Genomic DNA, 24,635 nt, shown 5'->3' with positions numbered 1-24,635 from the left:
CAAACACTTTTTAAAAAAAAAAAGCCAAAATTAGCCAAAACAGCTAGCATGTAGCTAAAATATTAGCTTAGTTCCAAAATAGCCTAAAAAATCTTAGTAGGTGCCAAAATAGTCCAAAAAGCTATCAGAATGCCAATTTTTAAACTTTATATCTACTTTATAAACTTTATATGATCCCAAGATAGCATCAGGCCATTAATAATAATAAAATAAAATAATCTGGAGGGTCGGATCCGGCCCCGAGCCTTGACTTTGACTCGACTGAGATGCAATTCTTAGACTCCTTGTGGAACCAGATGCTGGTGCGATGGTCCCTGGTTCCTCCTAATGCAAGACAAAGACAGACCTCTTGTGGCTGAAGTGTCTCAGGTATTGATGTAATGGACCGGCCCGCCTGATCCTCAGACCTGAATCCAACTAGGACCTCATGTCGGTCCATCCACCAACACCAGGTTGCACCAGTCTGTTCAGGTGTTTGCAGATGCTTTGGTCCAGGTGTGGAGGAGACCATCCTCCACCTCATCAGAAATGTACACAGGTATTGCAGGGGACTCATATGGACAGGTGTAGGCCACGCCCACTATTGAGCCTCATTTTGACTTATTTTAAAGAGATTCAGGTTAATTTTCATGTTTGTGTTGTCAGCACATGTCACTACAGAAAAATAAATCCTATTTAAAGAATATTTCCTTTGTTCAGGTTTTCTTAATGTTCCCTTTGTTTATTTAAGTCGTGTCGTATGAGAAATGACTTTCTGAACTAAAAGCTTTTTTATTAAATGTAAGTCTACATCCCCTTCCCTTAATTCCATGTTTCATCTTTCAAAACGTAAAGGCAAAGAAGCAGAAAAACTCCCAGCAGTCTTCCATGTTTGAACAAGTTATATCATGGATAGCTTTTAATGCAGAAACAAAATACAAAATCAGGAATAAAAAAACAAAACCTTGTTTTTTATCGAGAAAGCTTTCTGTAAATGGTGAGATTAAATACAGGAATTCTGAATCAAATACATCCATTTTCCTCAAGTGTCTACATTTATGACAAAATCTGACAGTTAGTTACACTGGCATGAGGTTAGTGTGGGGTGAACATTTATTCTTAAACACCTTCAAGGGTAAAGGTGTTGGTAACTGAAATCACACAGATGTACCATCAACGACACGAGTACATAAAACAAGAGCAGATGTGTTCTTCATATTGAGCAAAACAAGGAACCCGACGGGTCAATCATCGGGCTGGGTCAGTCTCTGGACTTTCTTCTCAGAGACCCTGGTGTTGCAGAAAGGATGTCCATGCTTGGAGAAAAGTGAGCAACCAGCTGAAAACTTCCAGCCGACACAAAACCACACAGTAGGTAACGAAACTTAAAAATCTGCGGACACAAGCACCACCTCTCCTCTACTTGTGTCCCTTGCTGGTTTTGAAGGACACCTGCAGGACTTTGTCCCCCATGCGGTACCCGTTTAAGCTATGGATCGCCATGGCGGCCTCCTCGTAATTCGTCATGGTAACGAAGCCAAAGCCTTTGCACTTGTTGGTGTTGAAATCTCGAATCACTTTCACGTTGACGACGGCGCCGAACGGCCCGAACATCTGCCACAGCATGCCCTCATCTGCATCCTGGGTCAGGTTGTAGATGAAGATGCACCAGCCGGAGGACGCGCTTCCAGAGGCCCCGCCCCCGTTGCCCATGTGGTCTGAGCTCATTGGAGAAAACCTGGAATAAAAGGGAAATGGTTATTGTTCAACCTGAGTATATCAAAGCCTCACAGCGGTCTGGACGGAGCGGAACATGATTCTCATCCGTTATTACATCTGATGTGAAAGTGGGAGGAGCTTCAGGGTCATGTTTTTGTAAAATACATTTGGAAAGTTCGTCTAAAAGTCATTTAAAGTTCAAAGAACCTCCAAACACGTGGACAAACATCGATCAACACTTCACACACCTGAACCTCTGCGTCTGGTGATGGACTGGACCTCCGAAGCGCCGCGATTGGCCGTGGTACATCTGTGACATCATCTGGGAGTTCCTGGCTTGATTGGGGTTGACGGCAAACTTGACCGTGATTGGCTCAGAGCCTCCAGGAGGGGTGTGTCCATTCAGGTGTTTGACAGCATCCTCCGCTTCTGACCGCTTGTCAAAGCGGATGAAAGCCACGCCGCGCGACAGACCTGCAGGATGATCCCAGACAGGACGGTGACAATCACCATGACAACCACAGTTTAACGGAGAAGAAAACAAAAATTTCTAGGGAGCACTTTGATCTCTCAAATCTTTACATTCTGACTCACAGTAGAGGAATTTCTATGATAAACATTACAGAACAAACTCAGACTGACAAAAACTGTTGTAGTTTAACAAGAAAATCTTCTACAGTATCAGTCTTCTGCAGGAAGTTGTGATTTAGACCTAAGGTGTAAAACTGAATCACACAGGAGACCAAAATCCAAAACACTTTAGGTCACGGGCCGAACAGGATAAACATTTATTGAACACTCTAAAACTAAATATTAAACACTAGATATACAGCTGTACCTGCAATAATACTAGTGTGAATGCTGCAAGCTGAATGAGGCTGCTGAAAACGCTGAAATTGATAGCTAAAAACGTTGAAGTTGATTGCCACTAAAATATTAGCTAAATGCCAAATTAGCCTAAAAAAAATTAAAAAATAAATAAAAAACTTAAGTTAGCCAAAACAGCTTGCATGTGAGTGAAATATAAGCTAAACACCAAAACAGCCTAAAAACTGAAAAAAAGCCTAAATTAGCTAAGACAGTTAGCATGCAGCCTAAATATTAGCTAATCTCCAAAATAGACAAAAAACTAAAAAAAAAGGCTAAATTAGCCAGAAAAGATGGCAGATTGCCCGTTTTTAAATATGTAACTTTTTAACATAATTATGAATGATAAAACGGCAGGAATATTATTCCAAATTAAATCAACTTACATTTTAAATAACTCAATATTTTACTCTCCATAAAAGTATATTTTGTCAAAATGATAGAAGTTAGAAATGAGAGCAAGATAACATCGGGTCATTAATAACAATAAAATAAAATGATCTGGAGGGCCGGATCCGGCCCCTGGGCCTTGACTTTGACACATGCTTTAGACTGAAAGACAGCATGAGTGTTTACCTGACGCCTGGTCCACCAGCACTCTTGAGTTTATGATGCGCCCAAAAGAAGCAAACATGTCCTCCAGGTCCTGCTGACCCAGTGTTCTTGGTAATCCACTGATGTACAAGTTTGCATCTTTAATGGTGTCTGAACTGGGCCGAGCAAACGACACCTGCAGGGAGGAGACACCACACTTGAACGAATCCTTCTCAAAAACAGAATCAAAGTCAACATAGCATAAAAAAAATAAAAATCTGCTTTATTCAATCCTCAAAATACAAAACTGCTTAAAAACATTTAAATAAATTAGACATATCAAAATTAAATTCTCCAGTTTTGGTCCAAATTAAATAAAACAAATAAAAAGCATACAGACAGGATGATGTTTTCTTTCTTCGAAATAAAAGTATTAACAGATCAAAATAAAAGCTTGGCACATCATTTCACTGAACTGAACAAAGCTGCAAATTCAGTGCCAACATGTGCTGGTAAAATAAATAAATAAATAAATGTACAAGTCAGAAAAACAAAAAGGACAGCAAACATTTAAAATACCTCCATCCACCGGACAGAGAGCAGGTGAGAGCGCCTCCTACTGTCCAGGGAATATAACAAATCTATCAGTGGATACAGGAAGAGCAAAGAGCGCCTGTAGCACGTTACCTTGATAGTTTTAGACTGTAGCCTCAGGCCATTGAGGGTACTGATAGCCCTCTCTGCATCATTAGGGTTAACAAAGTTAACAAAGCCGTAACCTAAACTGTGGCCTAGAGAAACACAAAGGAAAACAACAAAATAAAACAACAAAACTGCCAGATACAAGGTATAACCGAGTACATTTCAGAACCAAAACAAAATCTGTGCTGCATCCGAGAGGAGAGAAATAAATCAAAATGACAAAAAAAAAGGGTAGGGGGGGGACAACCCTGCTGTTTGTGGGTTGCAGGAGCAAACATTCCAATCGCTGGAGAAAACAGAGGATTATCCACGTCTGCCAAAGAGCAGCGTGAGGGCTGGCGTGACGAGCTTTCCTCTCCAGACGTGACAGAAGCTCGTGTGAAGGCATCACCAGAGCGGCGTCTAAAAGAACCGTTTCCAGACTCGCTCAGAATAAAAAGACTGGATTCTCAGACATTTAATAACATTTCAAAGGTCTTTGTCAAGGCCTGAAAAAAAAAATAAAACCAGACAGGTGAATAAATACATTTACAACATGTGAACAAAAGAGAAAAAAAGAGAGATATTCTTAAATTGTGCCCTAACAGTGAATAAAGAAATATTAATACACAAGATAAAGCTGTTTTCTGTTCATATAATACAGAACATGCTGTACTTTTACTGAGTAACACTCCTGGGGTCTGAAGGATTCATACAATGTTCCAAAATAAAGTGTACAAAGATGAACTTTGAGAAGAAGTTTCCAACAAACTGCAGCAAAACTCTCTCAGACTTGAAAAAAAAAGTTTGTCGGACTGACTTGAATCAAAAAAACAAAACTGGTTGATGCTTTTGTACATTTAAAGTTCAGATTGAAAAAACTTAACTCATTTTGTTCAAAACAAAAACCCAAACTGAAAGGATTTTGGCTTTTTTTTGGTTCTGTCAAAAAAAATCTGAAAAGTCCCTTCATTGTCTGTAGATTTTTGCAGGATGCCTCCAGGTTGTTTTTCTGTCATGTTTCTGTCTTTTAGCCCGTTACCTCTGTGGGTGTGTGCATCCATAGAGGTAACCCAGGCTAGTTAGGAGGCAAAATGTGCAGGAATAGATTCAAACATTTTCCAGTTGTATTATGAGGCCCCAGGAGTGCTAAGAAATGCTCATGTGACTGGATCGTCTCCTCAGTGTTTGTCCAGCTGCTGGACAGACAAAGTTGTGTTGCTTTTGTGTTTGTGATGCAGGCAGGCCTGACTTTCTGTGTGTGCGTTAGGGCTGCCACGATTAGTCGACTAATCGACAACTAATCGACTATTAAAATAGTCTAGTTTAATAGTCGATTAGTCGTTAATTTGTATTATATGGAGTCAGAGTGTAGTAAAGTTGAAAGTTATAATGTCATTTTGCCAGCTTTGTGGACTATTTTGACATTGATTAAGGTTTTTAAGACTATTTTGGAGTTTAGCTAATATTTTAGCTACATGCTAGCTCTTTTGGCTAATTTACGATTTTTTTCATTTATTTAGGCTAATTTGGCATTTAACTAATATTTTAGCTGGCTATCAACTTCAGCATTTTTAACTATCAATTTCAGCATGTTCAGCGGTCAAATTCAGTTTACAAGATTATTATAGCAGGTAATGCTATATATCTAGTTTTTAGTTAGTTTAAAGCTAATGATGATTAAGATGTGTGTTTTTTTAAATATTTGTGATTAGTCGACTATCAAAATAATTGTGACAGCTCTAGTGTGGTCGTCAATACAGGATCTAATGCAAAAATGATCTACTAGAAATGAATAGATGTCTGTCACTCAGAGGTTAGTACAGGTTTTGGATTCCCCAAGAGAAGAAACAAAAGACAAAGATTGGCACAAATAAATAAAAAAAGCCCAGGTCTAGTTAGCTGATAACTTCCTGTCACACATTTTTGAAAAGTCATAAATACACGGAGAGGAAAAAAAACAAAAAACAGAAAATTACTTTTTGACAATCTGATGTCATTACATGTAAAATAAATAAATAAATAAAGTAAATAAAACAGAAAATATTACATTAATGGGTTTTTAAAATAAAAAATAAACTTAAATACCTGCTAATATAAAAACAAAAAGTCCTTGAATTAGATATGAATATAAACTGCTGTTAGTGGACTCCACAACAGCATCTGGAGAGTAGTTTGTGTCACAATCTTACCATCAGCAAAGACTCTTTTCATCGTCATGACAACCCTAATACAACAACAATTAAAAGGACAAAAAGAAATTTAAATAAAAAGATTGTACTGTATTTTCCGCACTATAAGACGCACTAAAAGGCTTAATTTTGTTCCAAAAAAACCCCAAAACCCAGTCATCTTATAACCCAGAGCGTCTCACATAAAGATTCACTCACTGATGTGGAAGCGGTACACAGCGCTCTGTCAAAATGTTGGCTCTGTGCTATTGTGAATTGTTACTTCCCCGTCTCGTTCATTTTCGCAATATAAAGGACATTGACATCTCCAGGTTCTCTTCCAGCATCTCCAACCTTGACCCTCTGGACTGCTCATCTCCTCCTGACCTTGTGGCAGAGCACTATCACACCGCCCATCATAACCTAGTCAATGCCACTGCCCCCTCAAGACAAGATCAGTTCTCTTTTCTAAATCCTCTCCCTGGTTTACACCTGAGCTGCGCTCATATCTGTCTGTTTTTTACGTGTTGCAAACAAAGGTTGGGAGTAACAGGTTTAGTGAATATGCTAACGTGGCTAACACAGCTAAAGCTTCTGACGCAGAAACCTGCGTCAGAAGGTTTCACCTTGGCAGACAGTTTATTATCTATGTGAACCTCAGCTATCAATTTACACATTTAACTAATCTAAATTCAATAAATGCTAATTAAGTAATCCTTACTTTAAAAAATGCTGTTTTATATGTCCTTTATTTATTTATGTTATTTTTCTCCTCTTTATCCTCAGCAGTCTTCCACTGCTGGGTTTTGTTATTTTAGTTTGGGGTTGGATCTTGGTAGTCTTAGTTTGTGGGCTTCTTTTATTTGTTTTCTTTAGGTAGTTTTGGTTAGGCAGACATTAGCAGGAGCTGCTGACTCATTTTGTGTTTGGCCAAAGAGCCACCATGGAGAGATAAAAGAGTCAAGTGACTCTGGAGCTGCAGGTTGCAGACCCCTGTTCTAGGGTTACTATGGAAGGAGAAAGTCTGACGAATTGATCTCATACTATTTTGTCTCACTTAATGCAACTTAAATGCCATACAAGACACAAGTTCAAAACTAGAACAGTCATTGATGGTGTGTTTTAGAATACTGTGCGCCCTATACTGCAGAAAATACCATTAGTCTTTCCTGGAAGAAAAAAAAAACACTTAAAAAAAGTTAATAAAAAAAAATATATATAGATAGGAAAAGTGTCAGTTTGTCCCACAGGAAAGAAAAAAAAAGGATTGTGTGCATTACTACAAACTACAGCAATGTATGACACAAATCAGTTACCTTACAGGCAGAATCGTAATGAGGAAGTTTAGAAAACGTCATTTACTAAGCAACGTTTAAAACATCTGTGAAATAAAGTAATGCACACACATCATCTCCTCTCCACATTTGTAAAAAGTAAGCATAGCAGTTTACCTGCTACTTTGTCCCGAATGAGTTTGGCCGACTCCACCTCTCCAACACTGCTGAACAGACTGCGCAGTTCATCCTGAGTCATGCTCTGCGGCAGGTAGTTCACGATCAGGTTGGTCTGGGCGTCGTCGTCCTCCATCATCTGCTCCACGAAGCCGTTATTGTACAGCTCCTATCATCAGAACAACACCTCTATCAAACCGGGGGCTTCCAAATACAGACGGTTAGCAACCGGAAGAGTGAGCGGGAGTTACCTTTCCACCGGGTCCTTTGGAGGTCATCTGACCATCACCCTGAGCCTGAACCTCACACACCTGACAGGAGCACAAACACATTACATCTTAAAACTCCTCAGGACATTTTACAAGCTCCACTATAGTCAAAGAAAGATTTCATCACGTTTTTCTGACAGTATTTCAGAACGGTTTCATTTTTCTTTCTGCTGCTACAATCAAACATACGTTCATGCAACCACTTCCAGTGAAGTCTGTATAAATGTGCGTTCCTGGCTTCTTCTTGTGTTCACGAGTTACATTTTAAGTCCATTTTCAGACTCTACATACAGAATGTGCTGCCACTGGACACGCGTTTAAAGTTAGATCAGATGAACTTTGACCAATCAGGGACTAGGATTTGGAGTCCTTTTTTATTCATGGGAGTGCCAGCTGTTTCAACATTGATAATGGGGGAGAAAACAATAATCCGGTGCCCGGCTGGAATTCCATGACACTCAGTCTTTCAAATATCAGAATAGACCATAAGTCACCCCAGCCTAATAACACAAAAAACGTGACTGCCAAAAATGCAGTTATTGAAAGCAAAAAGGACATTTTCTTTTTTTTTCATAGCTGGAAATAAAGTCAGGATTCAAGAGGTAAAAACAGTACACTCCCTTCCATCTCACCTTCGCAACACCTGTAATTCTTCACAGTCATTTTCAATTAAAACTTTCAGAATTATCAACAACTTTTCCCTGTCCACGTCAACTAAACTATCCCTGCTATCCTCAACCCTGGTTTTAGTTTTCACACCATACTCATAAATCAAATATTTATTCTTGTCAGCTCGACCCCTCCCTACAACCATGGTCAACAACCCCTATGATTTTACCCATTATCCACTTCAATGGGTTTGTTCCCTACCTGATCTAAACAGCAGGTGTCTGTCTCATGAGGATGAAAACCTGCTTCAGATCCAACCCTTCTTCTCTAAAATACACAGGGGGGGAAAGTTGCATTTCTCACTCCATTCCCATCTAACCAAAACTAGCATTCTTCTGATCCTCCCTTGATCTCAGTCTTCTCCCTCCCTTCAGGTGTGCCCCAAGGCTCTGTCCTTGGGTTCTTCGTTTTCATCACCAATCTCCTTCAACTTTGCAACATCTGCTGTAAAGGTATCAGAGATTTTCATTGCCTTGCTGATGATACTCAGCCTCTTCCTGTCTCCCACCAACTATTTATTTGAAATTCACTCCCGCTTCACCCCAAATTAAACCGAACTCTTCCATGTCTGAAACGGTTTAGGAGGTCAAAATAAAACCACTTTGACCAGACTAATTACAGCATTACACTAATCAGACCACCGCTAAGGCTGCACTCACCTTCAGGTACCTTATGGGGCCTCGTCTCAGTGCCATGAGGATTTTAAGATGATCTTGGGTGGAGTACTGTCTCTGGAAAACATGAAGATGTTGGGAGATTAAGAATAAAATGATTAACCAAAACCTAATAGACATAAAAATAGTGTTTCACTCTCAGTATTTCCCACTGATTAGATGAAACAATGTGGGAATCTACAAACCCAGAAGAACAATGTGCTTCACTAAATCTACCATCTGGTGGTGATTTTAGGTTGATGTACAAGAAAATGCGGTTGTGTTTTAAACATTCTTTTAAACATATCAACAAAGCCTCTGGTGGAAAATCGAATGACCTAATTAAACCTCGTCCTGAAAAAAGACCGCCACATTTTTACTTTTACAAAGTCACAACAATATACAGCTCAAATACGGGGTTATGTTCTCTAATGAACACAAGAAATCACAGTATGAACCCAAAGAAGCCTGATTTTCTACGAAACTAAAGAGAAAAAATCCTGAATATGTTAGCTAATGCTGCTAACATTGTCCGCGCGCTAGCTCCGCGTGCACCGCGAAGCTCACGTCCGACTGTTTACCTGTAGAAGCGGCGCACAGATGACAGGTTTGCGTTTTCTTAATAGTGATAATGTTGTTCTTAAAATAATAATCGTTCAAAAACTGATTTTGGGGGTTTTACTAGCAATCCGTCAAACGGATTTACTGACCGAGAACAACCGCGCCACACAAAGAAACCAAATATCGCGAGATTACCTTCTTCTTCTACTTACCCATTTTTTCTTGACCAATAATTTGGTTGGAGCATTACCGCCACCTTCTGGACGGAGGTTTTGAACTGGATTAAAATATATGTTCCTCATAGGGCCGAGAATCCATTGAAAAAAATGTAACTACTTAATCGCAAACCTGGGAAAAAAATAATCGCGATGGATTTTTTAGTTACAGTATATTCACAATATGAAATCACACACAAAACATTAAATTTAGAACGTTTATTTTGAACCCTTTGGAACCTAGAGCCTAAAGGTCTTTTGAATTTGATGTATTTCTATTTTGAAAGACTACCTGGTGCTTTTTGGTATAATTTTAATTAGCACAATCTCTCCTATGTGACACTACTTTTTTGGTCATTTCCCTATGTTGTATTCACACTCTAAACATAAAATCATGTGAAAAGAGAAAATTCTGTCTGAAAATTTTTTATTTTATTTTACTGTGGAAACCCCCATTTTTTAACAAACTGTTTTTACAACAGAGAATGAAAGTTTTAGGTGTAATTGTATATATAAACAACAACAACAAGAATAACATTTGTCAACAAACTAATCAACATGTTTTGAATGAAACTACAAAAAAATAAAAAAATAAATAAAAATACAGGCCCAAGTCACAGATTTTGTTGGGTCACATATTTCTGCTAATAGAGGAACATCACAGACACAGCTCCATGACGTGACCTTTCTTATGTGGCTCCAGTCTGCCTGTGGGGCATCAGCTACCAGGCAGCCCCAAAAATAAGAATTACTACCTAAGAATTACTCTCATGAGAGCACTGCTGTTCATTTGACATTTTTTCTGGAATTCTCTTTATTTTTTCTCATTTTTCTTTTTTTCTTTCCCAGCTTTCATTTTTTTTCCCCATAAATTTTCCTTAATGTGTTTGTGAAAAATAATAAAAATGTTTTTGGGAGAAGTTTGATCCAGCTGGATTTCAGGTCGGCTCGGCTGGAATCTGCTCTCAGTGGAGGCGCGTCTGTCCACTCAAGTGCTTGGCTTTGGTAACAGCGGTGACAGCAGGAGTTTTGTGGTGGTCCTCAATTTTTGGACAACGCCGATGGTCGTTGTTGTGGAAAACTCCTGTTGGACCACATCTCAAAATAAAACACCAATCGGTTTCCTCGATGTTGGATTTCTAATAGCAGACAGCTCCGTTTCTCTCCAACATCACAGCGGGTGTTCTGCCCTGCATTACATCCATCAGATTGACGTTCATCCTCCACTTTATTTATTAAAATAAAAGATTTTGTTTGTCCAGAAACTACAAACAAATGCAATGTATCTATTTAACTTAAATATCACAGAATATAAGCAAAAATATAAATTTATTTCAGACAAAATGTCTAACTCTGATTTAACAGCTGCACGGCAGGACGCCTGAGGGTGTTAATAAATAAGAAACTGTTCATTCTTTTTTATTAATGCGTTAACACGTTAACTTTCACCGCTGTAGTTCCTCACCTTTTGGTACATCCCGTCAGGTAGTCCCACTCCAATCACCTTCTGATCAATTGTTAAACCATCTCCAGTGGTCTTTTAACTACAATTTTGCCATATTTAGGCAAAATCAAATGACCTGTGTGGTTTTTAAGGAGTTCATCGGAAATATCTCTATGAGTTGTGTGGCAGGAACGCTGACATGGAAGTATCATGTTGATACCCCAGCGTTCCTTTGTTGAAGTCTGTCCCACCAGCTTCCACCCCCTCACAACCCCAAGCTAACATTATTGTAGCAAAAAAATAAAAAATAAAATAAAACAGAGAGCAATATCAGAGCTACGCATCTGTATAGTTTTACATTTAGAATGTCTTCAAGTGGAGTTTTTAGGATTGGACCGGAGCAGGAAGACTTTGGCGCACTCATAGCAGTCGCTTCATCTCAAACCTGAAACTTTTAAACTTCTGTTTTTTAAAAGGCTCCTGATCTATCCTGATTTGAATGAAGAAACACTGACATTCTTTTAGATTTTCTTTTTCATCAGCTTCAGCGTTTTCAGCAATTAGCTTTGCATTTTCAGTTATCAGCTTCAGCGTTTTAAACTATCAATTTCAGCATATTCAGCATCCAAATTCAGCTTATAGAATCACACTAACATTATCACAGGTAATTCTATATATCTAGTTCATAATTATCTTAAAAAGTTACAGTTTTAAAATTTTAAAAATGTAGTTTTAGAGTGTTCAATAAATGTTTATCCTGTTCGTCCTGTGACCTAAGGTGTGTTTTAGATCTTGGCCCCTTGTGTGATTGTTTGACACCCCTGCTGCATACGGTACTGCCTCTCCCTGTGACCCAGGTTTCCTCCACAAACAGCAATATCTTTATTTTTGACAGAAAACTGATTTAGAGTCAGAGGCAGTCCTCAGCCTCCAGCTCCTACACACCCGTTTGCTGATGCAGACATTTTGAAGTCTCCAAAGCTTAATTGGTTCAGACAACCCACTCAGTGTAATCCCCTCTTACTCAAACACACAAGAGCCGATGTCTTCTTTCACTCGCCCCTACCACACGTGTCAATGTTTGTGCGTTTGTTGTGTCTCATCATGTTAGCCGAGTTACTGAGGCAGTTGTAGTGTTAAAGCAAAGTACCCATGAAGCGCCGTTGCTTTCCTTTGAGAGGAGACCACACCCTGCTGGCCCCTGATGCCCTCATGACGTAAGTTAAAGACTCAAGAAACAAATACAACATGCGCCTGCTGTTTGCAAGTCAACCAGCTACTTTAAAAACAGTATGACCGGTTTACCACGCCTTTAAGCTCCGTGGTTCTTGGGTCTGTGCCACTGATGGTTGTCACCTACTGAGCTGTTTTCAAACAGTAGTGTGACCATGAAATGCTTCGGTTGTTAAACTTCATGAAAGCACAAAAGCAAAAATGTAGTCATGTTAAACTCAATTGACCTTACTGAAGGCAGAGTCTATCTGAGGTTGGGCTGTATGGGGTTTTGTGCCAAAAGTATGTATTTGTGTTCACTCTATGTCAGGGGCGTCAAACTCAATCACACAAGGAGCCAAAACCCAAAACACACCTTAGGTCGCAGGTCGAACAGGATAAACATTTATTGAACACTCTAAAACTACATTTTTAACATAATTTTGAACCAGATACACTATATGGCATTACCTGTGATAATGCTAGTGTGAATGCTTTAAGCTGAATTTGGCAGCTGAAAATGCTAAAATTGATAGCTGAAGATGCTGAAAGTGATCGCTAAAAACGCTAAAATAGATAGCTGAAGACACTAAAGTTGATAGCCAGCTAAAATATTAGCTAAATGCCAAATTAGCCTAAGAAACTAAAAAAAAAAGCTAAGCCAAAAAAGCTTGTATGTGGCTGAAAAAATAGCCAGACTTCAAAATAGCCTGAAAAATGGAAAAAGCTTAAATTAGCCAAAACAGCTAGTGTGTAATTATTAGCCAAAATAATCCAAAACAGGCCAAAACGTTTTTTAAAAAAAAGCCTAAATTACCCAAAAGAGCTAGCATGTAGCTAAAATATTGACTAAACTCCAAAACAGACTAGTAAATGCCAAAAAAGTTCAAAAGTTAGCAGAATGCCAATTTCTAAAACTTTAAAACTGTAACTTCTTGACATAATTATGAATAATAAAAAGTTAGCAATATCATTTCAGGATAAATCAACTTAAACCTTAAACATCTTTCAATATTTTACCCTCCATAAAAGTATATTTTGTCAAATTTATACTAGTTAGAAATGAGCGTAAGTTAAAATTGGGCCATAAATAACAATAAAAAACATGACCTGGTTGGATAGAATTACCCGGGCCTTGACTTTGGCACAGATGTGATATAACAACAGAAGTTATAAGTAAAATCTATATTTGGAAGAAAATATTCCATTCAAGTCTCCGACACAAAATGGGTCATCACACACAAAATGGATATGTGGTCCAGGTGAACCTCTGATTCAAGAGGTTTGGGTTTTGTTAGGTGAAAATCGTTTCCAGGGGTCATTCATCTTTAATCAATATCTCAGGGGAAATTCCCTGATAATAATTATGTTGTTTTTAGCCAAAATGAAAAAAACCTGAGTGGTTTTCTAGGACATAGTTTCTGCAGAGCGACAGGACTTCATTAGGAATTCACCTCTGAGTTGTGGGCGGGACTGTTGGTGTGGAAGTAAATCTCTTTAGTCATCCCATCATTTCTTTGATTAACACTGGCTATGTCCAAATTCCCTCCCTCATCCCTAACTATAAAGCGCCCTGGATTTTAAAAAGTAATGGATTTTCTTTCGTTTCTCTAAACGTTGGATATGACCTCACAAAAACACAAAGTGAAAACCAAATCAATACGAACATTTCACAATGTTTATTTATGACTCCATTGTGTTCTGATGATGAAAGTTTGTTAAAAAATTACATTTAAACATGTTTTTTTCACAAAAATTATTCAAACACAATGCACTGTGGTCTTTATTTCCTTGCAGTTCTTAAGTCTTTGTTCAGTTCCTTTTTTTTTTTTTCTGGGGGTGGGAGAAGCTGGGGAAGGGAGGGGTACCCATTCTGTTTAAATGTCCTTTTCTCCTTTTGTGTATTTGCTTTTTAACACACTGTCTTTTTAATGTATTTTATTTGATTTTATGATAAGCGCTTTGAGCTTCCTTTGAATGAAAGGCGCTATAAAAATAATAAAGTTTGAAGTTTGAAGTTTATGAAGTGAGTATCGATGCGCGATAGTTTTTTGCAAAGACCTCTGGGACATTTCTAGTGTACTGGATTTTGGAATTAGAAGATTTGGACAGCACTTAATGCCAAACACACAATATAGTGAGTAGGGAAGGAATTTGGACACAGCCTCTCTCCCCGCTAGCTTACCTTCACAACCCCGAGATAACATCAGAGGAAACACTTTTGATCCAGATTCCAGCTCAGATGAGGAAAACAAAGAATATGGATCTGTTTGTCTATTAGTGGATGGATCGGAATGGAGCAGAGCAGGGAGCTCTTCTCAGTTGCTGAGTCCCGACTGAGAGCTTTCTCAAATAGGATGCTTTTATCTGCTCCTGATCCATCATAATTTCAATAAGGAAATACTCAGAAATGCAGTTTTAATCTTAAATTCATTTATAAATGTACTCCATCATAAAAATGCAACAAAAACATGTTAAAAACACCAAAAGCAGAAATTTCAATGGATTTGGTCTTTAATACTAGCTTAGTGGCCTTGTGGTGGAGTGTCCGCCCTGAGAATGGAAGGTTGTGAGTTTAAATCCCGAATCAAACCAACGACTTTAAAATTGGGATCCCGTGCCTCCCTGCTTGGCCCCCAGCATTAAGGGGTTGAATTGGGGGGTTAAACCACCAAATTGGCTGTGAAAGCAAGGCTGTGTCTGCAGCTCACCCCTCCCCCAGGGGATGGGTCAAATGCAGAGAACAAATTTTACACACTTGACAACTAATGGGACTTCAATCTTTAATAAATAATTCCAGAAGTCTCTACATCTCAAAAGAAAGGTAGACAACTTAATTGAAGTTTTTCATTCCTGCTCTCCCATCCTTCTTTCAGATCTGATGTCAGGAGCCAACAACAGGTGCAGCCAGACGTGGTCGTGCTGTCGGAACATCTGGGGAACTTGAACAGGTTTGGATCGGTTGCAGAGTCAGCAAGACAACATTTGGTTGTATCTGCAAATCGTCTCCTACGGTTTGAGGATGAAACAGAAAAAGAGGTGGAGATTCGTTATTTGGAGCGTTGGAGCCAGAGGAGACAGGAAATGCAGCAGAGACCAGGAGTCCTGGTGTCCAAACCGGACCTACAGTGTTTGAAAGCGACTGCAGGACTGGAGCATAGACAGGGGAAGTCTACTGCTGTTGGGAGGCTGAGAGGACAAACAGTGATGAGAGAATTGGGTAAGGTTAACCCAGGTGTGAGGGTGTCAGGGGGAGGAGTCATACTAGACCTGAGCCTCAATGAAGACCCCCCAATGATTGGAGAGAGGGAAAGGAGCCTAAACAGGAAGCAACTGAGGCTGCGGACAGAGCCGCTCAGAGAGACCTACATCGGCTGTGTCACGCCTTCTAACACAGGAAGAAAAGGGGAAATGACATGTCGGGAATCGTGTGCACAAGTGAGACAAAGGACCACTCACAGGGAGTTGTTTGGATCTCCGCAGATTGCCTCACAACCTCCTCTAACCACAGATCCACCAACAGGCTCTGAATCCCTCTGCAGTGAAGCTCCACATGTTCAGCGTCCTGCTTCATGCTCTCCCTCATTCAGACGCCCATCGTCTCTATCCAGTCCTTCCATAACATCAGTGATGCCACAGAGGAGCACGTCCAATTCAGGGAAGCAGGGAAAGGACTTGAACCAGAATCAAGACAGACAAAGAACACCTTCCTGTCAAAGGGTCCACAGACATCTTAGAACCGGGCCAGAACTCATGGAGAAGGTCCCCCATCTGGAGAAGAGAAGCCTGGAACTAAAGCCTCCCCCCAGACCCTCCTCATCAGGAACGAGTTCAGAGATGAAAGGTCAGAAAAAGTATATCTGTACACTAGGGCTGCCACAAACAATTCTTTCATTAGTCGACTAATCGGGTCATGCACAAAGTGGATGTAAAACACACACCTTAACCATCATTAGCTTTAAACTGACTACAAATAAAGACAATTAAGATGATAGTTTATTAAACTTTTAGTAAATAATGCTGCCTCTATCCTTCATTAGTTTCTGTGACTAAACCAAGATTAAATCAAATAAGAGAGAGATAAGTAGTATACTTTCCATCAAACTCACCTTGACAGGTGACCTTTGACCCTTACACCATCCATCAAACACATTTTGACAGGTGACCTTTGACCCTTACACCATCCATCAAACTCGTTTTGACAGGTGACCTTTGACCCTTACACCATCCACCAAACTCATTTTGACAGGTGACCTTTGATCCTACACCATCCATCAAACTCGTTTTGACAGGTGACCTTTGACCCTACACCATCCACCAAACTCATTTTGACAGGTGACCTTTGACCCTACACCATCCATCAAACTCGTTTTGACAGGTGACCTTTGACCCTACACCATCCAGCAAACTCACCGTGGCTGTGGCTAGTGGTGGGGTGGTCGACCTCTGATTGGAAAATTGCAAATTTGATTCCCGCCTTGCCCGCCCATGTGTTGAAGTGTCCTTGGGCAAGACACTGAACCCCAAATTGCCTCTGGTGGGAGGTTGGCGCCAGTGTTCGGCAGCGGAGCCACCAGCAGTGTGTGAATGTGTGAATGGGTGAATAGGTCTGTGACTGTGAAGCACTTTGGGCCCTCGAAGGAGGGTAGAAAGAACTATACAAGTATACGCCGTTTACCATTTATATATAAAGGGTATGTAGGGTCAAAGGTCACCTGTCAGAATGAGTTTGATGTAAAGTATATTCCTGATCTCTCTAATGAGGTCAGCCTCTGAAACAAGGAACTATTTATCACTAAAGATAAAGTTTTGGTCTCACAGACCTAAACATAAAAAAAGTACATTTTTTGGTGCTGAACGCTCACAACTTTGTTCAACTTTACTACACTCTGACTCCATTGAACATAAAGTAAGGAAACAATTGACTATGAAATCAGTCCTTGGCTATTTTAATAGTCGATCAGTCGACTAATCGTGGCAGCTCTACTGTACACATCATGTCTGTGGGTTTGTTTTCCAAGTACTGCCTTTCATGATCCAGATACAGTAGGTGTCTAAACACGAATGTCTCAGGAGGAGGGAATCCAGTCAAGTCTTGGGTTAAATGTCACCCTCCAAAAAACATCTAATGTCAATGAAAATGGTGCAGAACTTTAATCCAAAATACAATTTTATTTCTCAGGACATTAAAAGTATTTAGTTATTTAAAGTTTAGGTTGATTTATTCTGGAATAACATTCCTGCCTTTTTATTATTCATAATTATGTTAAAAAGTTACCTATTTAATAACTGTCAATCTGCCATTTTCTTTTTGGTTAATTTAGCTTTTTTCAGTTTTTTTTTTTTTGGTCCATTTTGGAGTTTAGCTAATTATAAGCTTCATGCTAACTGTCTTAGCTAATTTAGGCATATTTTTTAAATTTTTGAAGCTGTTTTGGAGTTGAGCTTATATTTCAGTCACATAAAAGCTGTTTTGGCTATTTTAGCTTTTTTTTAATTTTTTGAAGGAAGCTAGATGAACGTGTGTCCTCCAATCAAACAAACCTTCAAAGGCAGTTTTCAGGCAATTAGTAAACCACTTAAGCTTACATTTTTGAGGTTGTTGGATTTGTCCAAATACAAATATTGTCAGAACAAAATTCTGAAAAATCAGGTTTTTTTTACGGCGGAGTTCAGGACTCCCAGTAACATTTTTGTTCATGTCTTTCCTCGGTAAAGCCACAGCTCTGGCTCCAAAAGAGAAAAAATCCCCAAAACTCCAACTTAGTGTTAGTGAAAGAATAAAATGAGTTACAGTGAATTAAATCCTTAAAACAAACAGTTTTTCATAAGTTAATTCTTTAACACCAGAGCTCTAGTGTTTATGTTATTTGATTTATTGTAACTTTTTAGATTGTTAACACAATAATTCCAGTAGATTCTGAAGGAGAAAAGCGGCTCATTGAGCCGCTTTTCTCCTTCAGAATCTACTGGAATAATTGTGTAAACGCTTGAAAAATTACAATATATTAAAGATTTTGTGTTTAACCGTCACCGACGACGCCTCAGGTATTAAAGGGTTAACCAGCATGCAAAAAGGATGTGGACTCAAGTCAGAGAGACCCTGACCTACCTTCAAGCAACAACATTGACTTTTCTGGTTCACAGCAGGTAACCAAACTCCTCCGTCTCTGGCCATCAGGGATGGATCCTCCATGAAATCACTGAGATCTGAGTTTCCCCCAGAGGATGACTCGCATCCTGACCGGTGAGTCTTCAACTCATACACAGTCTGTGAACCATTTGAACTTTGAGGCAACAGCAGAATCGAGTGTTTCAACAAGACGAAGACCCACTCTGATGAACATAGTGTTTTTAACGTGTTTTTGTGTCATTTTTCTGATGATGGAGGACAAATATGTGTAAAATGAAGCTTAGATTGCTGTTTTAATTACTTCAGGAGAACTTTCACATCACTTTCTGTCGTCCAATCACATCATCCAGCAGGTGAAAATGAACAGAGAGCTTCTATGAAAAGGGAGTATGAAGAAATCAGTTTGGTTAATTGGGGCTGACTGGTCGGAATCTCTGGTGATGGTATTTAAAAATATATATTTTATTTTTCAGATAAGAACAGCATCAGACTTAAAAGAGAAAATCATGACAGAGGAAACATTCTTCACATTTATTTGGAACTGTAGTTAAAACATATTTGTTCGATTCAGGGTTTTCCACAGAGAATCATCTTTTGACAACAGTTTGTTAAAATGGAGGACTACCAATCAAGATGTAAGGGCATTGGGTGTGGTGTCCCTCAGGGTTCAGTTTTAGGCCCCAAATTATTTAACCCTAATATCAGTGATATTTTCAAAGTGTCACCCTTATTAAAAAATAATACTCTTTGTAGATGACACCAACATATTTTATTCGAATGATAGCTATAATACACTAAAAAATACAATAGATTATGAATTGGAAAATAGATGATAATATAACATTATATAATATATATAACTATCTTGGAAACTACATATTAGACATATTCAGAGTAAAATATTTAAAAAGTATCGCAATCCTTAAAGTAAGATGTGTTCTTAAATAAAAACCATTACATACGTTGTAATACTCTTTAATGATGCCACATTTAATACAGTGAGGGAAAAAACTATTTGAACCCCAGCTGATTTTGTAAGTTTGCCCACTAAAAAAGAAATGATCAGTCTATAACTTCAATGGTAGGTTCTTCTGAACAGTGAGAGACAATGACAAAAAAAAATCCAGAAAAATGCGTTTCAAAAAAAGTTATAAATTAATTAGCATTTCCATGAAGGAAATAAGTATTTGATCCCTTTGAAAAACGTGCTTCTGTACTTGGTGGCAAAACCTTTGTTGGAAATCACAGAGGTCAGCCATTTCTTGTAGTTGGCCACAAGGTTTGCACACATCTCAGGGGGGATTTTGGCCCACTCCTCTTTGCAGATCCTCTCCAAGTCATTAATGTTTCGTGGCTGATGTTTGGCAACTCGAACCTTCAGCTCCCTCCACAGATTTTCTATGGGATTAAGGTCTGGAGACTGACTAGGCCACTCCATGACCTTAATGTGCTTCTTCTTGAGCCAATCTTTTGTTGCCTTGGCTGTGTGTTTTGGATCATTGTCATGCTGGAATACCCAACCACGACCCATTTCAATGCCCTGACTGAGGGAAGGAGATTCTCACCCAGCACTTGACGATACATGGCCCCATGCATCCTCCCCTTGATGCGGTGCAATTGTCCTGTCCCCTTGGCAGAAAAACACCCCCAAAGCATAATGTTTCCACCTCCATATTTGATGGTGAGGACGATGTTTTAGGAGTCATAGACAGCATTCTTCCTCCTCCAAACACGGCGAGTTGAGTTGATGCTAAAGAGATCAATTTTGGTCTCATCTGACCACAACACTTTCACCCAGTCTTCCTCCGAATCAGTCAGGTGTTCAGTGGCAAACTTCAAACGGGCCTGTAGATGGACTTTCTTGAGCAGGGGGACCTTGCAGGCACAGCAGGATTTCAGTCCTTCACGGCGTAGTGTGTTACCAACCGTTTTTGTGGTGACTATGGTCCCAGCTGCCTTGAGATCATTGACAAGTTCCTCCCGAGTGGTTCTGGGCTGATTCCTCACCATTCTCATTATCGTTAAAACTCCACGAGGTGAGATCTTGCATGGAGCTCCAGACCGAGGGAGATTGGCAGTTAATTTATGTTTCTTCCATTGGCGAATAATTACACCAACTGTTGTCACCTTCTCACCCAGCTGCTTGGCGATGGTCTTGTAGTCCATTCCAGCCTTGTGTAGGTCCACAATATTGTCCCTGACATCCTTGGAAAGCTCTTTGGTCTTGGCCATGGTGCAGAGTTTGACATCTGGATTGATTGATTGATTCTGTGGACAGTTCTCTTTTATACAGGTAACAAGCTGAGAGGTCAATGTCAGCTTGTTACCTGTATAAAACTCACCTGGGAGCTAGAGATCTTGCTGACGGATAGGGGATCAAATACTTATTTCCTTCATGGAAATGCAAATTAATTTATAACTTTTTTTGAAACGCATTTTTCTGGATTTTTTTGTCATTGTTGTCTCTCACTGTTCAGAAGAACCTACCATTGAAGGTATAGACTGATCATTTCTTTTTTAGTGGGCAAACTTACAAAATCAGCTGGGGTTCAAATAGTTTTTTCCCTCACTGTATATTGTATTGAAGTACGGGGCAATAATTATATAACATTACAAGGCCTTTTCAACCCTCAGAAACGTGCAATAAGGACTATTCATAATGCTGGATGCTGTGATCATACCAACATGTTATTTATTAGTTCTAAATTAATAAAATCTTGATTTAGTTTAGTTGTATACAGCAAAACTTCTTTATAAAGCTAACAATAAAGTATTAACCCATAATATTCAGAAACAATTTAGACATAGGGACAGATTACTCACTGAGGGGATGTGGTATGTTCAAATAACCAATAATGTGAACAGTTAGGAAGAGTATATGTGCATCAGTGTGTGGGATTAAACTGTGGAACAACCTGGAAAATCAATACAAACAATGTTTGGACATCAAACTATTTAGAAACAAATTTAAAGAGTTTGATGTCAAAATATAAGACTGAAGAATAAAAATATGATTTAAATTATTTTTGATTGTGAAATGGTGATTGTGGATAACAACTTATAGGAGTTACAAGTGAAAAGAGAAAAAAATGAAAGTTATTGGAATATTATATTGTTTTGTTTAGATGTACAGTATGTCACAAAAGTGAGTACACCCCTCACATCTCAGCAAACATTTAGTTATATCTTTTCTTAGGACAACACTGCATAAATGACTGTTTGACACAATGAACAGTAGTCAGTCTAAAGTTAGTGCAGCAGTGTAAATTTATTGTCCCCTCAAAATAAATAAAATTACAGCCAATAATAGCTAAACCCTTGGCAACAAAAGTGAGTACACCCCTAAGTAAAAATGTACAAATTGAGCACAAATGATCATTTTCCTTCCCCTTTGTCATGTGAACCATTAGTGTTACACTGTCTCAGGTGTCATCAGTTAGCAGGTGAGTTAAAATTCGGTAAAAAAGCTCTTCCACTCTCTTAACCGGCCACTGAAAGTTCAACATGCCACCTCATGGTGTCAGCTCTCAGAAGACCTGGAAAAACACATTTTTGCTTCACATAAAGATGACCTAGGCTGTAAGAAAATAGCCAACACTCTGAAACTGTGCTGCAGCACAGTGGCCACCATCATCCAGCGCTTTAAGAGAACAGGTTCTTCTCAGAACAGGCCTCGCCATGGTCGGCCAAAGAAGCTGAGTGCAGGTTCTCAGCGTCACATTCAAAGACTGGGTTTGGAAAACAGACGGATGAGTGCGTCCAGCATTAGGGCAGAGATTGAAGGGATGGGAGGTCAGCCCGTCAGTGCTCAGACCGTACACCGCACACCGCATGTGAGGCAGCAACCAGGTGAGGAGTACAACGACAAGTGCATCTTTCCTACCGTCAAACATGGTGGTGGAAGTGTCATGATCTGGGGCTGCATGAGTGCTGCTGGCATTGGGGAGCTACAGTTCATTAAGGGAAACATGAATTCTAACATGTCCTGTGACATTCTGAAGCAGAGAACGATCCCCTCCCTCCAGAAACTGGGCCACAGAGCAGTGTTCCAGCATGATACTGACCCCAAACACACCTCCAACATGACCACCAAAAGTGGCTGAGGGTAAAGGTGATGGACTGGCCAAGCATGTCCCCAGACCTAAACCCCGTAGAACACCTCTGGGGCGTCCTGAAGAGGAAGGTGGAGGAGCACAAGGTGTCAAATGTCCACCATCTCCACGATGTTGTGATGGAGGAGTGGAAGAGGATTCCACTGGCAACATGTGAAGGTCTGGTGATCTCCATGGCCAGGAGACTTCAAGCCGTGCTGGAAAATGATGGTGGCCACACAAAATATTGACATTTCCCATTTTTACTTAGGGGTGTACTCACTTTTGTTGCCAGGGGTTTAGCTATTATTGGCTGTATTTTTATTTATTTTGAGGGGACAATAAATTTACACTGCTGCACTAACTTTAGACTGACTACTGTTCATTGTGTCAAACAGTCATTTATGCAGTGTTGTCCTATGAAAAGATATAACTAAATATTTGTCGAGATGTGAGGGGTGGACTCACTTTTGTGACATACTGTATATATTGTGAATTATTTGAGTCACTGGAAAAAGAAGTAAAGAGATATTCTTAAATAAGCATTTTCTTCTGCTTATCTTCTTTTCAAACATGTATTTATTGAATTCAGTCTGTGACTTTACTTTAATAAAATGTGATTACATTGTTTTTTTTTGTTTTCTTTTTTTAAAATGTTTTACATGTTTGAAATAGATCAAATCAAATTAAAAAAAGATCTTCTCTTCTCTTCCTCCATCAGACTGAGCAGGAGTCGAACCCGCAGTCTCGATCGACTTCCTTCAAAGACCCAACGCCCTGTGAACGGTCCGACCCCTCTAGGAGACCTGAGGTCCTGCAGCTTCCTGAAGACACCCCCCTCTGTTCGGTGGTTCTGTGAGGTACGTCTACAACTAACTCCCAACAACCGCTCGACGCAGGTTTTAGTCTGACTGTCCGTCTGCTTCTCTGCAGGGCTCAAACATCTTCCCAATGACAAAGTTCTCCTCCGTTTTTAATGTTTGGTCAGAACAGAACTGTTCTAGTGATAGCAAATCAGCTGATGACCATTGAGCACTTCCTGTTGAGCCTTTAACAGAGGAGCTCCAGTGTTTATGCTCTTTGATTTACGGTAATTTTTTAATTGCTATCACGATAATTCCAGTAAATTCTGAAGGAGAAAAACGGAGTGAGCTCACGCCGTTTTTCTCCTTCAGAATTTACTGGAATTATCGTGATAGCATGATGGTCCCGCCCGGACCAGGGTCCGATTGGGTGTAATCATACTGAAAATTGGTTCTGGATTGTCAGAGAAAACAAACGGATTCACTTTAAGCAAACCAAATGTGTCCAGTCTGAATACACCCAAAATGTTGAAATCGTGTAACACAAGATAGATGGAGGAGTTTAATTGTCTGCAGAACAGCCCAAGAACAAACCCAGAGGTGTGAAGAACACCACCATGACTCTAGAACAGAACATAAATGTTCTGAAATCCTCTTTCTATACCTGGCAATCCTCTGCAGAGGTCTGGGTTTGACGGTGGCGTAAAGGATTGATGCCTGTCGGATTGCATTTTACCAAGTGTGAAGTTTAGTGATGGGAAAACTGACTGACTGGAGAAGAATCATGTCAGTCATCAGTTCTGATCCAGATGCTGCAGGATGAGCGCACCAAAACTCTTCAAAAAGTGAGATATTTGCGAGCCCTGTTCCAGAACTGCATGAGCAGCACATACCATTGATCTGTAACTCATCACAGTTCATTTTCAATCTGTACATAATCATAATTTATTTTTGTGTTTTTGAGGATTCTTTACTCGCAGAAACACCTAACATTCCTACAAAACTGTGGAACTTATTTTATCTGATTCTGTTAAAACAATATGTTGGTTATATTCTGTACATGATTTTGGTCTCTGATGTTCTGACGCTTCATGGAAGGACATAAATGAAGAAATCATTTTGATTCCAGTGAAATGTTTCAGGAGATTCTCAGAGACGATTAATACAAAATGAAAATGTGGAT

General features: G+C 39.4%; 2 protein-coding genes across 2 annotated transcripts; one reads left to right on the top strand and one right to left on the bottom strand.

Moving 5' to 3' along the window:
- Positions 1–868: 868 nt before the first annotated feature.
- LOC112138770 (ELAV-like protein 1) lies at positions 869–9,750 on the bottom strand. Its single transcript, XM_024261396.2, has 8 exons — positions 9,575–9,750; positions 9,000–9,071; positions 7,654–7,713; positions 7,403–7,571; positions 3,787–3,890; positions 3,142–3,295; positions 1,947–2,172; positions 869–1,717 (listed from the first exon to the last, which is right to left on the bottom strand). Exons 2-8 carry the CDS (start codon positions 9,033–9,035, stop codon positions 1,399–1,401), a joined length of 1,068 nt encoding a protein of 355 aa, XP_024117164.1. The 5' UTR covers positions 9,036–9,071; positions 9,575–9,750; the 3' UTR covers positions 869–1,398.
- A 5,405-nt stretch (positions 9,751–15,155) lies between these two features.
- On the top strand, positions 15,156–23,999 carry LOC112138769. Its single transcript, XM_024261395.2, has 4 exons — positions 15,156–16,269; positions 18,573–18,672; positions 23,371–23,509; positions 23,583–23,999. The coding sequence occupies exons 1-4, from the start codon at positions 15,510–15,512 to the stop codon at positions 23,679–23,681; spliced, it is 1,098 nt and encodes a 365-aa protein (XP_024117163.2). The 5' UTR covers positions 15,156–15,509; the 3' UTR covers positions 23,682–23,999.
- The last annotated feature ends 636 nt before the right edge of the window (positions 24,000–24,635 follow it).

This window comes from Oryzias melastigma, unplaced genomic scaffold (assembly GCF_002922805.2).
Source record: "Oryzias melastigma strain HK-1 unplaced genomic scaffold, ASM292280v2 sc00325, whole genome shotgun sequence".
In the NCBI taxonomy this organism is placed as follows: domain Eukaryota; kingdom Metazoa; phylum Chordata; class Actinopteri; order Beloniformes; family Adrianichthyidae; genus Oryzias; species Oryzias melastigma.
The sequence above is the reverse complement of the archived record's forward strand: the minus strand, read 5'-3'. Positions and strand labels throughout refer to the sequence as shown.

What these genes read in the sequence shown, in the direction of transcription:
- LOC112138770 (XM_024261396.2), bottom strand. Translation starts at nt 9,035, where the DNA reads ATGGCACTGAGACGAGGCCCCATAAGGTACCTGAAG. An exon ending in CATTCGGGACAAAGTAGCAG is followed by an intron (nt 3,891 to 7,402) that starts GTAAACTGCTAT and finishes GTGTTTCTCTAG; the next exon opens with GCCACAGTTTAGGTTACGGC. An exon ending in TACAGTCTAAAACTATCAAG is followed by an intron (nt 3,296 to 3,786) that starts GTAACGTGCTAC and finishes TCCTCCCTGCAG; the next exon opens with GTGTCGTTTGCTCGGCCCAG.
- LOC112138769 (XM_024261395.2), top strand. Translation starts at nt 15,510, where the DNA reads ATGCAGCAGAGACCAGGAGTCCTGGTGTCCAAACCGGACCTACAGTGT. An exon ending in AACGAGTTCAGAGATGAAAG is followed by an intron (nt 16,270 to 18,572) that starts GTCAGAAAAAGT and finishes TCTGGTTCACAG; the next exon opens with CAGGTAACCAAACTCCTCCG. An exon ending in GATGACTCGCATCCTGACCG is followed by an intron (nt 18,673 to 23,370) that starts GTGAGTCTTCAA and finishes TTCCTCCATCAG; the next exon opens with ACTGAGCAGGAGTCGAACCC.